The sequence below is a fragment of the Lampris incognitus genome, chromosome 10 (genome assembly GCF_029633865.1).
Source record: "Lampris incognitus isolate fLamInc1 chromosome 10, fLamInc1.hap2, whole genome shotgun sequence".
NCBI lineage: Eukaryota > Metazoa > Chordata > Actinopteri > Lampriformes > Lampridae > Lampris > Lampris incognitus.
In genome coordinates this window covers 50573313-50590568 of record NC_079220.1, presented here as the reverse complement: position 1 = coordinate 50590568, position 17256 = coordinate 50573313, and the positions used below count along the sequence as shown (strand labels likewise).

Genomic DNA, 17256 nt, shown 5'->3' with positions numbered 1-17256 from the left:
AGTTTCGCCAGGGGAAAGAAGCGTGGGAGGATCACGCTATTACCCCCCCAGTTCTCCCTCCCCCACGAACAGGTGCCCCGACTGACCAGAGGAAGCGCTAGTGCAGCGACCAGGATACATACCCACATCTGGCTTCCCACCCGCAGACACAGCTAATTGTGTCTGTAGGGATGCCCGACCAAGCCGGAGGTAACACATGGATTCGAACTGGCAATCCCCGCTACACTACCTGGACACCCCTTCAATTTTATTTTAAAGTACATGACATGACATTGCAAATACAATGTATAGGTTATTAATCAAAAACCAAATAAACATTTTGTCATTTATTATCAAGGATGTTGGCTATAACATCCCAACAAATGTGATATAATTGTTCTATTCTTCTGCTGCTATAATGTCATAACCAATGTTAAAGAAAAAGAAAACACTCAGGCACACCTCAGCAAAGTAGTCGACATCATTCTGACCCTGATCCGCTTTACCGGACATGAGCATGAGTTTGTTGTGCAGCTCTCGCAGATCCTCAAGAGAGTAAGTGCGAATCTCATGGCCTTCACCGTGCTCCTCTGGAATCTGCATCTTCAGGGCTGTATCAAGACTAAACTAAATTGAAAAAAGAAACACTTTCTAATTTTATGCCGATGAAATCTTTGAATTTTTAAGGAGAAATAATGCCATTCCATTTGAATAAACAAGTATGGCACTGCATGAGAGTAGGAGTGCGATGACAGATTTATTTTACTTACCTTCTTTACATTCTGTGCATTGATCACATAGATACCCTTGTCGTTGATGGCTGATGCTAAGGAAAGCGAGGACAACTCTACCGACCCATGGCTATCCTTCACAGTCTTGAGCCATTCAAGATGGCGTGCAGTATCAAGCTGCAACAACAACAAAACATAGATCATTTTGTTGGATGCTAATTGGGGTTAGATAAGTACCTCTTAATGTTGAAGGTTTTACTCTACCAGCTTCTTTGGCAATTTGACGTCATTCTCCAAAGCTCTCCAGAGCTTCTTCAGCGCCTCCTTAAAGGCCTGAAAACCCGAGTCTGGTTTGAGGTCATAGAGCATTGACGAATAACCAAGGACCGCATCGTGGAAACATGCAACTCGATCCACATCCATGTCATTTTCCCCAGCTGAGATGGAGGCCAGGTCAACAAACACCTTCAACTCGTTGATATCTGAAATGATAGATTTTATATTTTAAACAAGAATTTGCTTGAAAAACCTTTTCAAGTATTATCAGAGTGATCAGTGTTATAATAAAGCTTGAGCAATAGATGACTGATATTAGTCAGCACAGTACTGGTCAGCAGATAATAGGATCATAAATATAGATTAACGAGCAACGAGATTCAACCCCTCAAAAAGTCAGCGGTGGTAGACTGTACAAGGGAAGCTACAAGGCACTGGAGCCAAGACCTGTTATCTATCCATACATTTTAGGTTAACTTTTAAAGAGACGTTGACACTGGATCCTCATTATGAGCTATGTACTAAATGCTATATTAAACTTAATGAGAAATCGTGCCCTATGATTGCAAAACCTGTCCAAAAGTAATTCTGTATTTGTGCCACTAGTCCTGCACTGGGGTGCATTTTCACAGCTGGAAATGCTGAGACTTTATGGCACTCTTTAATGAAGCCAGAGGAAGTGAACATATTTACTTACTTTCTTGCTTTTCTGGCCAAAGATGTATAAGGAACCCAGATCGCTGAGATTTGTGAGTACTTAACCAGTCTTGCATTCACAGTGGCCTTATTGGCACATTTTAGCCTATTATTTATTTTATTTTGATCACTTCTAGCCCAAACATTCATTTGTTCATCATCACAAGGCTTGGGTTCTTTGCAGGTACGGCTATAGCCTATACTTTGCAGCACACATGTACAATTGTAGCGGGTTTCTTTTTTTAGATTAAAAAAATGTGTTTTGCATAATTGTGTTAAGACGCAGTCCAAATCAAAATAATTTTTGGGGGACCCCCCCCCCCTTTTCTCACCAATTGTATCCGGCCAATTACCCTAATCTTCCAAGCTGTCGTGGTCACTGCTCCATGCCCTCTGCCAATCTGGGGAGGGCTGTAGACTACCACATGCTTCCTCCGATACACGTGGAGTCGCCAGCCGCTTCTTTTCACCTGACAGTGAGGAGTTTCACCAGGGGGACGTAGTGCATGGGAGGATCACGCTATTCCCCCCAGTTCCCCCTCCCCCCTGAAAAGGCGCCCCGACTGACCAGAGGAGGCACTAGCGCAGCAACCAGGACACATACCCACATCCGGCTTCCCACCCGCAGACATGGCCAATTGTGTCTGTAGGGACGCCTGACCAAGCCAGAGGTAACGCGGCGGATTTGAATTGGTGAGCCCCGTGTTGGTAGGCAACGGAATAGGCCGCTATGATACCCGGATGCCCCAGAACCAAAAACATCTTTATTTCCCAACAAGCACAATATAGTTGTTTCACTCTAATGTGGCTGAGAAGAAGATTAGGCATAATAAACATAGACATATGGTACAAACATATGAAAACAATTTTTGTCAAACCGTTCTAGTATTGCTAAACAGAAGCATGTTGTGTAAAGGCCACATACAGAAAGATAGTCCATCAGCTTGTTTTCAACATGTCTTTGTTGCTATCAAATGAATATCGTCAACAGGGAAAATTTCATATTACCCGATTGTAGTTATAATAGAATAACATAACTTCTTACCTTCAAGGGCCTCCTTAACCCAGTTAACAAAGTGTTTTCTATTTTTTAGCTCCTCTAGACAATGTCTGCGAGGCTCGGTGATGTCCACCAAAACCACCTTGGCTTGCATTAGATCGTTGTCAATCCGACTGAGCTGCTCTTTCTGAAAGTCCATGTGAGTCTGAAGAAAGGAAGTCAAAGATATCCTCAAATAAGTAACACTTGCTAAAATACCTCTGAATAAGCATGGCATTTTTGCATGCTCATCGTGTTTCTTTGTTTTAACACCAAGGACTTGACCCATTTCGTTATTTTTCTGTGTACAACAGATGTTGACCAGGAGCAGATCTCTAAAGTGGTGCATTATTTTGATGCCCAAATATGTGATTCTGGATCAATCAAATTTCAACTCAATGGAAAAAAAAGCACAGGGGTAGGAAAAGATCCTCTACCTACATCCAGCTGTATGTTTAGACTATTTTGCAGCATTATTTTTGATTATGCAGCGTTTGTCTATTAAGATTCTTCTTTTTTATGCTAAGATTTTCATTGGAAGTGATGAAAAAGGACAGGATTAGGAACGAGTATATTAGAGGGACAACTGAGGTTGGACGGTTTGGAGACAAAGCAAGAGAGGCAAGATTGAGATGGTTTGGACATGTGTGGAGGAGAGATGCTGGGTATACTGGAAGAAGGATGCGAAGGCCAAAGAGGAGGTTTATGGATGTGGTGAGGGAGGACATGCAGGTGACTGTATGACAGAGGAAGATGCAGAGGACAAGAAGAAATGGAAATGGATGAGCTGCTGTGGCGACCCCTAACAGGAGCAGCCAAAAGTAGTAGCAGTAGTGTCTGTTGAGACTCTGGTGGACTTTGAGGTTGTAATACAAAAATGTTGCAACCCTTAGCCTATTTTAAAGGCTCAGCGTTTTCGGTTTTTACTGATCTTCACCGAAAAATACCCAGGTTTTTAAACTGATTTTCACCCGGATTTTATGTTTCCACGGATCCAAAAGTTGTTCCTGTTCATGTGAGGTTATGTAACAGTGTCCTCTTGTGGCGAAATTCGGCATTCTGGATAGCTTTGAAAAGTAAAAACCAAAAACGCTGAGCCTTGCCTATCTTCCATCCATCCATTATCCAGCATCCCTGCTGAGGGTCTCGGGGATGCTAGAGCCTATCCCAGCAGTCATTGGGCAGCAGGTGGGGAGACACCCTGGACAGGCCGCCTACCCTATCTTAACATAATTTAATGTCTAATGACCATATCTGCAGGTTAGTCAGAGAGGGATGACTCGGCATGCCAACCTTGACTGGAAGCATAACGTCTTTTAAAAATATAGTCAGATGTTTAAACATATACAAACCCCAATTCCAATGAAGTTGGGACGTTGTGTAAAACGTGAATAAAAACAGAATACAATGATTTGCAAATCCTTTTCCACCTATATTCAATTGAATACACTACAAAGACAAGATATTTAACGTTCAAACTGATAAACTTTATTGTTTTTTGCAAATATTCACTCATTTTGAATGTGATGCCTGCAACACGTTCCAAAGAAGCTGGGACAACGAAAGACTGGGAAAGTTGAGGAATGCTCAAAAAACACCTGTTTGGAACATTCCACAGGTGAACAGGTTAATTGAAAACAGGTGAGTGTCATGATTGGGTATAAAAGGAGCATCCCTGAAAGGCTCAGTCGTTCACAAGCAAGGATGGGGCGAGGTTCACCACTTTGTGAACAACGGCGTGAGCAAATAGTCCAACAGTTTAAGAACAACATTTCTCAAGGTACAATTGCAAGGAATTTAGGGATTTCATCATCTACAGTCCATAATATCGTCAAAAGATTCAGAAAATCCGGAGAAATCTCTGCACGTAAGCGGCAAGGCTGAAAACAAACACTGAATGCCCGTGACCTTTGACCCCTCAGGTGGCACTGCATTAAAAACCAACATCATTCTGTAAAGGACATTACCACGTGGGCTCAGGAACACTTCGGAAAACCATTGTCGGTTAACACAGTTCGTCGCTACATCTACAAGTGCAAGTTAAAACTCTACCATGCAAAGCGAAAGCCATATATCAACAACACCCAGAAACGCCGCCGGCTTCTCTGGGCCCGAGCTCATCTGAGAAGGACTGACGCAAAGTGGAAATGTGTGCTGTGGTCTGATGAGTCCACATTTCAAATTGTTTTTAGAAATCATGGACGTCGTGTCCTCCGAGCTAAAGAGGAAAAGGACCATCCAGATTGTTATCAGCGCAAAGTTCAAAAGCCAGCATCTGTGATGGTATGGGGGGGGTGTTAGTGCCCATGGCATGGATAACTTGCACATCTGTGAAGGCACCATTAATGCTGAAAGGTACACACAGGTTTTGGAGCAACATATGCTGCCATCCAAGCGACGTCTTTTTCAGGGACGTCCCTGTTTATTTCAGCAAGACAATGCCAAGCCACATTCTGCACATGTTACAACAGCGTGGCTTCGTAGTAAAAGAGTGCAGGTACTGGACTGGCCTGCCTGCAGTCCAGACCTGTCTCCCATTGAAAATGTGTGGTGCATTATGAAGCGCGAAATACGACAACGGAGACCCCGGACTGTTGAGCAACTGAAGTCGTACATCAAGCAAGAATGGGAAAGAATTCCACCTACAAAGCTTCAACAGTTAGTGTCCTCAGTTCCCAAACGCTTATTGAGTGTTGTTAAAAGGAAAGGTGATGTAACACAGTGGTGAACATGCCCCTGTCCCAGCTTTTTTGGAATGTGTTGCAGGCATCAAATTCAAAATGAGCGAATATTTGCAAAAAAACAATAAAGTTTGAACATTAAATATCTTGTCTTTGTAGTGAATTCAATAGAATATAGGTCGAAAAGGATTTGCAAATCATTGTATTCTGTTTTTATTTACGTTTTACACGACGTCCCAACTTGGTTGGAATTAGGGTATGTAAAAAGCTGCACCATGTGTCATCCATACCTACCATATTACATGGTACACCATATTCATACAAAGCGCCATCAGCTAACAGGATTCAAGAGACCCACTGATTTTTTCACAGACAAAAATACGTTAGATGGAACAGGATGTACTTTGATTTACATCAATTGCTGTCACCACTTTAGAGGCCTGTTAAACATGTTCCTAAGCATAGCTAGTGCCTCCAGTTTTTTGTAGTATATTGCAAAAATCAGCTTTTTTGGTGTGCATACACAAAGTGACCTACAGAGAGGCATTGAAAACGCTAATAATAATAAATAATAAAATATCTGTTTTAAATGAATTAAAAAAACATGGCCACTTACAACTTCTAGTAGTGTCTGCAGAACCTTGAAGTCACCTTGTAGACCAAGTACGTCTTTGACCATCATGATGATTTGGGCTGATTTCACAGCTAGATGAAGCTCATGATACTGCGATATCTGTTGAACCCTCTGATCAACCCACTGTTTGTCGCATGATTCATCAACTCTGCACATGAGGTTCAACTCTCGTGTGAGTTCATCATACTTGCCCTTGTAAGCTCTGAAGAGTTTTTCAACCTCCTCAAGCCTGATGCTGCCCTTCTTCAGACAATTGTAGATTCTTTTGTAGTTGTCATTGCAGGCTAGAAAGATATCGCACTGTATATCATACAGTGTTGCATTAACATCCACCACTCTCAATTCATAAAGGTCTTCGGTTGCTCTTGCTTCAGCGGCCTTTTTTCTGGCTTGCTCCTCCCAACACATTTTGAATATGTAACTATCTTTGAAGATGTGTAGAACCTCTGCCATGTTTCTGATGTCATTCTCAAGAGCAAAGAAGGTGACCTTGCCAGCGTTTGGAGAGGACGGCTGATCAAATGGATGAACATCCATAAAATGATCTAGGGCCATGACCTCAATCTTGATCTGTTGTCTCTCTTTTAAGTCATCAACATCAACTGCAATGAAGATGAAACCTTTGATTACTTTATTTTATTGGATTCCCCCCCCTCCCCTTTTTTCTCCCCAATTGTATCTGGCCAATTACCCCACTCTTCCGAGCTGTCCTGGTCGCTGCTCCACCCCCTCTGCTGATCCTGGGAGGGATGCAGATGACCACATACTTTCTGCTATACATGTAGCGTCACCAGCCGCTCCTTTTCACCTGACGGTGAGGAGTTTCGCCAGGGGGACGTAGCGCGTGGGAGGATCACGCTATTCCCCACAGTTGCCCCTCTCCCCCGAACATGCGCCCTGACTGACCAGAGGAGGCGCTAGTGCAGCAACCAGGACAAATACCCACATCCAACTTCTCACCTGCAGACACGGCCAATTATGTCTGTAGGGACGCCCGACCAAGCCGGAGGTAACACGGAGATTCGAACAGGCGATCCCCGTGTTGGTAGGCAACGGAATAGACTGCTACTCTACCCGGATGCCCTGATTATTTTTTTTATTTATTTGCAATCAGACCAAACTGACGAATCCACCACCGGATATCCCAGCAACATACCTGTCACATGTTCCTCAAGTTTGTGGCTCATCGTTAACAAAACATCCACCAGTTCCTTCTCGTAGTACACAGCTTTAACTTCATCCTCTCTGTACTCTAACAACCGCTTCATTTTGGTGTCATCCTTGTATCGGTCATTCTCAGACAGACAATCTATAAAAGTCAAAGGACATACAATGCTAATATTTTAAGTGCATTAGGCCTTCAAAAAGCCTCGAATGAAATCGACACTAGCTAGGTTTCGTAATAAATCTATAACATAAATCTCTCCAAGCAAGTTTCATGCAGATGAAATGTGTGTGTTCCATTACCAATCTTTAGCAGCTCCAAAAAGACACGTTTCCTTTCTAAAATTAATTTAAGCAGGCGGATCTTGATGTTTCCTTGGATCATTTCATTGGTGAAGGCTGTGAAGCACGACACTGCAATATCAAGCCTTTGCTTGGCCTCCGATGAGAGCTTCTCTAGCAGTCGCTCATCTGCTCCTGCAGTGAAAGAATTTACAGTTAAAAAGCACAATCATCAGTAATTACAATGCTATGCCTCAATACTAGACAGTCATAAGCTCTAAGCTAGAGTAGATACTGTGGGAAAAAATTTTGAGTTTGATAAATACTGACTATATGAGCATTGGTATGTGCACATAACAAAGACTGAAATATTGCGGACACTGTATGTTTCGTTTCTGCATATTTTTTCAATACCAGGCGTGTCATCTCACTGTTTTGTTCTGTGAAAATACAGTACCGTGTAGCTGGAATATATCTCTGGCAGCTGACCAAGAGAGGAGATGCTGAAAGATCAATTCTTCCTCTTCATGATTATTTCCGTGGCTATCCTTTGGCCATGATTTCTGAATGATTGTTGAAATTAGTGTTCCGAACTTCCAGTTTATCTTGAACCTCTCAAAAAGTTTGCCTTCAGACTTTGTCTGTACGTGGGATAAGACAATCAATCAATTAGCATAATTCTGTACATTTTCGGTATATGAAATAAAACTGCACAAGCATTTTAGTTCCTTATTTTAGTTCCTTTTAGGAACTAAAAGGAGAGATGCTGAATATGGAGCTGCCAGGGAAGAGGAAAAGAGGAAGGTCAAAGAGGCGGATTATGGATGTGGTGAGGGAGGACATGCAGGTGGCTAGTGTGACAGAGGAAGATGCAGAGGACAGGAAAAGATGGAAATGAATGATCCGCTGTGGTGACCCCTAACGGGAGCAGCCGAAAGCAATAGTAGTAGTACCAGCAATAGATTTTAGTTCCTTACTGGCAAATAAAAATGGGAAAATTGTTAAATTTAACAATTCATGTTTTTATTAAAATGATCCGTGATCGTCAAATCAGTACTTGGGAACAGGCACAACTTTATCCTGAAGACAAGAGAACCAATACTCAAAGTAATATTTAATCCATTAAAAACTTGAAGCTATTTCATAGACAATATATCAAGGTCCTTATCTGCAAACCTAAAAGCTGATTTTGTTTAAATACTCAGACAAGCGTGAGTCTCTACACCCAAATAAATTTCTTATAGTGTTGTAATACCAGGTGTGGATCAGAAAATGTCAGCAAAATGCACTACATTTCCCCATTCATTTTTTTGTGTAAACTGGTAGTAGATTTGCACTTAGCAAGTAAAGAGTGGATTGTCCAAGACCAAGGAAATGATAAATTCTTAAACACATATCAAATTGTAGATAAAAGTCCCCATACCTGGCACAAAACAGTGACAGCCTCAAGAGCACACTTCTCAACGCTTGAAGCAACATGAGGATGGGAGTCACTGAGTTTCTCAATGTTTGAGCAGTAGAACTCAATCTGATCCAATGCAGTCTCCTAAAGCAACAGAAAAAATAATGGTAGAAGCAAATTACTCATTTCCGCTGAAGGAAACGCAAAATAAAATCTATTAAAAGTTTTAGATTCGTTTGCACCTTCAGAAGCTTGCCCTCAAAATCCGTAATGAACGTCTGTCTCCATTCCTTTGTGAAATCTTTGTTTTTGAACTGGAGGGCAATTATGTTGTTCCACATCTATGAATAACAAGCAATATAAGGTGCAATGAGCATGACTTTAGAATATCCCCAACTGATACTAAGGTTTGTGCACTTCAGCTCAACATAACGGTACACACAATGTTTTACACATGAGCACAGAAAATATGATACAACTCACTTCAATCTCTGGTTCAGTGACGGTGACTGTGAGGTACATGGAGCTAAGTTCCCTGTTCAGCAATCTTTCACGGAAGGTCCTACTCATCCAGGCTCTCATAATGAACATTGCCTGCTGCAGCCACTCGCAGTCTTTTGCACATAGTTCATCTCTTTCCACATCTTGAATCATCTGAATGTCAAGATAGCCAGAAGTTGGAATACTTGGCACATGCAAGCAACCTAATTCGGTTAAGTCTCTCACTTCATTATTGGTATCTTGCTCCACAAACCTGAGCCCCACAAGACTGAGCGAAGTCCGAGACCAATGCAACCAGATTCATGCATACCACAGGTATTTCTGTAAATTTCTGGTTATGACTTGTAGGCCGGACACCGTCACAGACCTTCTTCAACAGTTGCACTGAAGTTGCTAGACATGCTATTTTGTAAGCATTATCAACACAGCTGCTATGGGTAAAAGAAACGTGGAGGATTATTAGGCATCAATTGCTCAATTCAAACAAAAATCATGATGATGATCATGAACATAAATCACCTGTATTTTTGCTCAATTAGTTGCCCTTGAACATGTTCAAGTACACAAGATACATCCTGAGGAAAAAAGAAAGCACAGCATATTAAAAAAGATGAATTGCCGTTCGGTAAAACTGAGATTTCTTTTGTTTAACTAGCGTTTCCCCTTCACCTGGAAGTTGGTGAAGCTGATATCCTGAGGAGTCTTTAGATGGAAAACACATAGTGTATCCAAAAGGTCAGCTTTAACCATGAGGCTACACTCTACCAGTTCATCAAGTGTAAAGAGATACATCCAGGATCGGGCTGCAAGCATGTCCACCTCCGCCATGTGGTTTTCATTTTTAACCAGATTCAAAAGTGCCCTGAAAATGAGGTAGATTGTAATTATTATAATATAGACATCTTCAGATAGCTTCAGTAAATTCCTTTCTAAAGAGGAACTTACCTCATCATTTGTTTTCTCCCCCCCTCCCCCTTTTTCTCCTCAGTTGTATCCGGCCAATTACCCAATTCTTCCGAGCCGTCCCGGTCGTTGCGCCACCTCCTCTGCCGATCCGGGGAGGGCTGTAGACTACCACATGCCTCTTCCGATACATGTGGAGTCACCAGCCGCTTTTTTTCACCTGACAGTGAGGAGTTTCGCCAGGGGGACGTAGTGTGTGGGAGGATCACGCTATTCCCCCCCGAACAGACGCCCCGACCGACCAGAGGAGGCACTAGTTGCGGAGACCAGGACAAATACCCAAATCCGGCTTCCCACCTGCAGACATGGCCAATTGTGTCTGTAGGGACGCCTGACCAAGCTGAAGGCAACATTGGGATTAGAACCGGGGATCCCTATGTTTGTAGGCAACAGAATGGACCGCTACGCTACCCGGACCTTTGTTTCATCATTTGTTTTCTTTTGGTAATGAGTTTTAGTCTGTACGCATTTTTTTTTTAACAGGGGGAATATGTCATGTTGCAAAAAAAAAAAACAAACAAAAAAACAAAACTCTTACTTCTTGTTCTGACTGTTGGGTGTCCAGTAACCCAATTCCAGCTCTTGCAAGCCTGCCCAGGTTAAGGGACTGTTGATGGGAACTGAGATTGGCAACTGCTGGAAGGGCTTTGTGGTGCCCTTGAGGAGGTGAAGAAGAGGAATTACCAAAATCCAGCGGGGCATTCCCTCCGTTTTCACAGCTTTTATCAGAGCCACCACCATTTCTGGGAGACTGGCCAAAGACAGAGTTAGTTGGCTTCTGATCAGATTTTCACATTTTGTTTAATTATCAAATGAAAGCAAAGTTACTACCACATAGATTGGGTCAGTATTCCCCAACACAGATGATAGTCAAACACAATCCTGATACGATGGATTAGACTTTAAAAAGAGGAATTCTGCCAATTAGAATATATGAATATTCATCTGCAAGCTTAAGCTTCAAGCTTATTTATCTGCAATTTCTGGATAATTATGAACATCCATCTTTGATTTCAGTCTTTTGTTCAGGGTAAAAAAAAATTTCATTGGACCCATGTCTATTTCTGCCCCTACTGTTAAACTGTGACCTTTGCAACTGTTCTTTTTTTTACATCAGGTGTTTGCCCTTAAAGACAGCAGTTTCGGACCCTTTAAAATCTTTCTGTAACCTTACATTATTTCACCACACAAATCATAAATTGCATTAAGAGTAGCAGATGCCCCTAAGGAAGAACAGCTTGCCCAATTTCTAGTTATTTATCACAAACAGGCTGCCACTTATGGACAGAATCAAACTTCAGTATTGGTTGCAATGCTGACAATCAGAAAACATAATCCATTTCCTTTGGTTAAGTTCACAGGAAAGTTCAAGGATCTTTGTTGCCCCTTACAGGGAGATTGGTTTGTAGCCAGGATATACAAAAAACACACAAAACATGCAGAAAACAGACAAAACACCAAAGCAACAATGGACAACAAACCAACAACAGGATGTAGTGGGCAAAGAGATTTAAAGGTGTTCATTCAGCATCAAGGTCAAAGTGCAGAAGTCAGGTATCTGTGCAAATAAGCAATCTCCACACAACAGCAAAACACTATCTACCACTTCAGAGTGAACAGAAAGGACAAGCTGAGATACCAAAACTTAAGTACCTACTTTTTGAGACGAGAGACAGCATGTGAAAATGTTGTCCAATACTTGAGGAAAGCATCTTTGGGTAGCTTAGGTAAGCACAGGGCCGTACATAGTTGGTTGAGTTCAGTATGCTCCAGTCTGACAGCATACACTTTCCACACATGGAGCATGATCACAGCCGCCTTCAGACGGTCCTGAAAGAAGATGCTCTTCCCTTTTCCCTCCTTAACCAACTCAGGAATCACCTTTGTCAGCATGAATTCCTTCAGCATCTTCCTCACCTAGTAAATCATTAGGGAAGGAACATAAGACATTATGAGATGCTAAAATCAATGTATTCATATAGCAATAATGTAACTTTGCAAATTATTTGCTTACATCATCTTCGCCATAGTTTAAGGAGACCCATTTCTTGTTTTTCTCCTCATACACAAAAGGGTTTGCGTAAATCTGAAAGAACTGTTTCAGCTGGGTCTGGAAACTACTCAAATTTATTTCAGTCCAGCTCTTGAGGAGATCAAATATGGACTCTAGCATGATTTTTCCTGCAATATCTTTGCCCCGGACTACACTCTTTCTCTGTTCGGGCCAGATAGCATCCAATACAGATTCTTTGAATCGTTTCATCATGTTCTTTGAAGGTTTAGCACAGATGATGTCATCATACTGATGCCAGTCCCCTTTAAAAGAAAAAAAGATAATGGAGTACAGTGTTTAATTAAAACATGTTATTGATAAATTCCATAAAGTAGTATCCAAAAGCTACTGCAATGCAATCAAACATTATGCATAAACAGACTGAAGTTTGCACTCACCTTCTGCACTGAGCAGATGGGATTTCACAAACAAACACCTATTCGTTTTTGAAGAATCCACAGAATCCAGTTTGTAAATATACTCATACGTGTACTTCTGCTTTTTGTACTTGTAGACAACATACTTGTATGGTATGGATATAGTTAGGGCTTTAGCTTTCGTCGTAGTTAGACTGCCCTCAACTAAATATCCATGTTCTCCAAGATCTCTGAAAAGAAAACATAATAATAAGACTCATATTCACCACAAATTCACCACATACATTGAGTTCATAGAATAAACATGGATAAATAAGGATAAATGTTTTCAGTTAAAGTGAGACGCTTAAAATTCATTCCTTTATGTGTGAAATACCAAGCTGCAAAAATGCAGGGAAGAGGAAGAATTTTTTTTTAAATGACTGACCCATTAAAGGTCCATCTTTATAATGTGGGTGATCTTTTTTTTTTTCATACAATATTACAACACATTAGTCAATCAGGCCAAATGCCAATACTAACATCCAAGTGTAAAACTGCTGTGACTATTGGGAAAACTCACTTAGAGACATTGAGTTCAACTGCATTTTCCTCCCATGTCCCAATATGGTTTCCAGCCCTGATGAAAACTTTGTCTTCATTCGGGTTAAGATCTAAATCCTTAGAAAGAACTGCATGAAAGTAGATTGTGAGTCTATCCTTCGCAGCAAATGTCTTGCTCCCACTGTCTATCCTAAATTGGGATAAAAGAGAGTGTATTTAATTCCATTTGAACTTGATCCAAATTCAAATTTCCTGATGTCAAAATCTTTTGATTACATTTGTGGTGGTGGATCAACCTCGCCCTCGGATTCTGTGCTATCATTATTGTCGTCCTTATTTTTCTTAACAATATCTGAGGTTTTTGATGCAGATGGATGATCTCCTGCCCCCTGGGCGGGCTGCTGAGTCACAATGTGCTCTACGTTCACTGGTGGGTCCACACTGGACCCTTGGTTTTTAGCCTATATAAAGTGGAATATTTTAAAGAAGTTAGACACTTAATCACAAGAATGTGACTCCATACTCTTTTCCCATTTTATAAAATTAAAAAATAGCCTCTTACTGGCAATTATGATTACCTTTGAAGTATGTTGAGGGCCAAAAACCATCTTTTGTTCATCAGCTGGGGGTTGCTTCACTTCTTGTCCCTCTGGACCAGATTTCAATTTCTGTGTAGTTTTCCCCATCTGATTTAAATTTTGAGCCACGCTAGCGTTCTGGTCCCCTTTAGCTGTTTTGGTGTTGACCATATCTTTCATAGTTTTTGAGCTTTGAGCTTCGGTCTTTCCATCTTTGGGTTTGGTGACCTTCGACTCTTTTTGTGACCCCGATTGAGGAGCTGTACTTGCTCTGACATCTGGCCTAGAGGGGGAAGTGGGAGTGCCAGACAGAGCTTCCTTAGATGTCTGGGTTGGAGGTGATCTATCATTCTCTCCTGTGGTACCGTTACCAGCGGATGTAGATGACGGACTCTCCGTACTTGGTTCCAGTATGGAATCACTTTTTACACTGGGAATGACAGGTGAGCTGTTGGCTTGTTCGGTAGCACTTTGAGCCACTAAGGAATGAGGCTGGCTTTCTAGAGAGGGAGAACCATCACAGAGTAGGTCTTGTGTCGCATCTATAGCTGTAACTGAGCAGTCACTTTCAGATGAGTTCCCTCCTCCTTCCTGTGCCCTCTTTTCCTGCTCTCCTTCCAGAGACAGATCAGAGGTTATCTGCTCTTGGTCCAATGATGCAGGGCCATCTCTCTTCTTTTTGTTTCTCTTCCTCTTTTTTTTCTATTAAGAAAACAGGTGATAGCATCAATTAAACAAATACTGTAAGATGCAAGCAACCAAGAGTTTTTCTTCAGTCAAATTAGGCAATCAGTAATGTTCAGTGTTATATTGACAAATGAAGAAGGGAATTCCATATTTTCAAACTTGTTCCAGATAAAGAAATTACCTCATCATAATGGCACAATACAATCTAACTCACAGAACCATCGGGCATTATTTTATAAATCAATGTTATGCTGTGAGAGTCTACATCTAAATATGCTTTTTAGATAAAACGATGCACTAAACTGGCGATCAAAATCTGGGGGGTATTCCAGAAAGCGGGTTATGTACATACTCTGAGTTTATGTACATGCTCTAGGTTGTGTACATACTCTGAGTTTTCACATAACCCGCTTTGGTGTCTCTGCTTGTAGGAAATAAGTTAGATTTGAAAAATAAAATCCTCAAAAGAAAAATGGCTCTCTGGCTCAAAGGTGGTATATTTTTGTTAGATAGCACTGGCTAAAGTGAACTTGATCCTGAGACAAAATCATTACTACCAATATTGCAATACTTTGTATAGTAATGTGTGCTACCAAGACTAGGTTATCACAACATAACCAAAGACATATGCAGGTGACTAGCGTGGTCAGTTGTCATTGTCGACGACCATTTCATAAGAATCTGATAATGGTAGTTATTTGATTGTGCAAAACCTCAAATAAAGTCACATTTTGATAACATTAAATAGTGAAATAACACATTATGACTTAAACATACCTTTTTCTTGGCATTGCTGGTCCCTTCAGGAAGTTGTTGATGAGGTTCCGCGGCTTTACGGTTGTCCGTAGACAATGAATGAACCTGTGACTCTGATTTTTCAGTCCCGACTTCAACAGTTGGATCTAGGAAGTTAAAATTTGGACTGTATCTTTAAAACAATGTTAAATCTACACAAGACAATAGCTATAAATACACCACTTAATCTCAGACTGATCACTGCCAAAATGAAAGATGACTTCAGAAACAATTTACAGTAGGACAACTTGCAACTTGACTGATTGATTGATTGATTGATAAACAGCAGTCGATTTGCATTCAAGCCACATCTTGTCCAAATCTTGGTTCAGCCAAAAATTGTAAGTGAGACATTCTATAATTAAACCTCGCAAAAAAAAAGAAGAAAAGAAAGTGTTAGTTTTAGATTCGTTTCTGTGGTCACTAGTTATAAGATAACCATAAAAAGGACTGAATAATCTCAGGGGGGTGGGTAACAGATTGCCCCAGCGTTGCCCTCTTATTTCTACTTCTGCTCAGTCTCGAAACAATTATATTTCCATCAATAAAACTTTTTGCAAAGGCCCTTAGACAATATAGTTTTGGCAATTCTGAATTATTTGCAATATCATGACGTTTATTAAGAACACTTACACATTTCTTGATACAGAAAGTTGAATCTGTTGATTTGGACACAACCGTTTATTGGGAGAAACATTTCATCACTCATCTAAGTGATCTTTTCAATCCCAACTGACTGCAGGTATCCCCATCCTTATAAACAATACAGTAGCATAACGACCGAAACAAACCTATATGTATATATATATGTGTGTCTGTGTGTGTGCGTGTGTGTGTGTGCGTGTGTCATCTTATTGACGATACTCACACACACATTGCTTATAGCAATCATCTTATGATGAATAGCATGAAACAGGCTTGTACTGTCTCATAGAAAATTTACTTGACTAACTGGATTATTTTGCTCCATACTTGTTGAGCACTATCCCTAACGTTGAATGTTTCTTTTAACAAAGATTATATATATATATATATATATATATATATATATATATACACACACACACACACACAAACACATAGTATATAAATAGGGAGCCTTTTTGGAATTAAATGTGAATTGACTTTAGACATAATCCTTCCAACCAAGTCAACACTAAGATTAATGGTCATGAGGTTGAAATCGTTGAGTCATTGTTAAATCATATAGTCCCCAAGTACTTGGGCACTATAACTGATAACAAGCTGAACTTTGATGGTAATACCAGTTTGCTATGCAAAAAAAAAGCCAGCGGCGCCTTTTTTGTCTGAGGAAGCTGGCTCAGTTCGGTGTCGACAGGTCGCTGATGACTTTGTTCTACAGATCTTTTATTAAGTCAGTTATGACTTTTTCTTTTATCGACTGGTATGCCTCTCTCAATCTTCAACAGAAAAATGCACTGACAAAGGTGATCAAGGTCTGCAGTAATATCACAAGTACCCAACAGAAAAGTCTGTCTGATTTGGATGACAAGCGGATGTTAAGGAAACCAGAAGCCATCCTGTCTGACAGCACCCACCACCCTGCACCTAGAGTTTCACAACTTGGTTTCTGGTTTCCGCTTCAAATACCCACTATTCAAAACCGATAGATACAAACACTCCGCTATTTCACTGCTGAACTCCAATAGTAAGAGGTAATATCAGCTCCACCTTGGTAAACACTGTTAACACTGTTTACTGTTGCATTGCTTTTCATTGGCTTTGTTCTCCTCACATGTTGTAATTATTTGCCGTACATGTTCTGTGGAGTGTATTAAATGTTGCTGCTGCTACACAACAATTGCCCCTCTGGGTACAAATAAAACCTACTTGACTTGACTAAGTGACCTCTTC

At 40.8% G+C, this 17256-nt stretch overlaps 1 protein-coding gene across 1 annotated transcript in view; it reads right to left on the bottom strand.

Annotated features, from left to right (window-relative positions):
* Window positions 1–17256, bottom strand: part of rnf213a (ring finger protein 213a) — a 54996-nt gene that overhangs the window by 33920 nt on the left and 3820 nt on the right. The window contains exons 3-23 of the mRNA XM_056288447.1: window positions 15364–15488; window positions 13900–14601; window positions 13598–13782; window positions 12800–13008; window positions 12363–12664; window positions 12006–12265; window positions 10887–11099; window positions 10055–10247; window positions 9905–9960; window positions 9639–9813; window positions 9368–9538; window positions 9127–9225; window positions 8906–9028; window positions 7940–8123; window positions 7504–7677; window positions 7193–7345; window positions 6019–6638; window positions 2728–2887; window positions 975–1192; window positions 750–887; window positions 442–606 (exon numbers count right to left, since the gene is read on the bottom strand). Coding sequence (XP_056144422.1) covers window positions 442–606; window positions 750–887; window positions 975–1192; window positions 2728–2887; window positions 6019–6638; window positions 7193–7345; window positions 7504–7677; window positions 7940–8123; window positions 8906–9028; window positions 9127–9225; window positions 9368–9538; window positions 9639–9813; window positions 9905–9960; window positions 10055–10247; window positions 10887–11099; window positions 12006–12265; window positions 12363–12664; window positions 12800–13008; window positions 13598–13782; window positions 13900–14601; window positions 15364–15488 — 4625 coding nt within the window. The remainder of the gene's footprint in view (window positions 1–441; window positions 607–749; window positions 888–974; window positions 1193–2727; window positions 2888–6018; window positions 6639–7192; window positions 7346–7503; window positions 7678–7939; window positions 8124–8905; window positions 9029–9126; window positions 9226–9367; window positions 9539–9638; window positions 9814–9904; window positions 9961–10054; window positions 10248–10886; window positions 11100–12005; window positions 12266–12362; window positions 12665–12799; window positions 13009–13597; window positions 13783–13899; window positions 14602–15363; window positions 15489–17256) is intronic.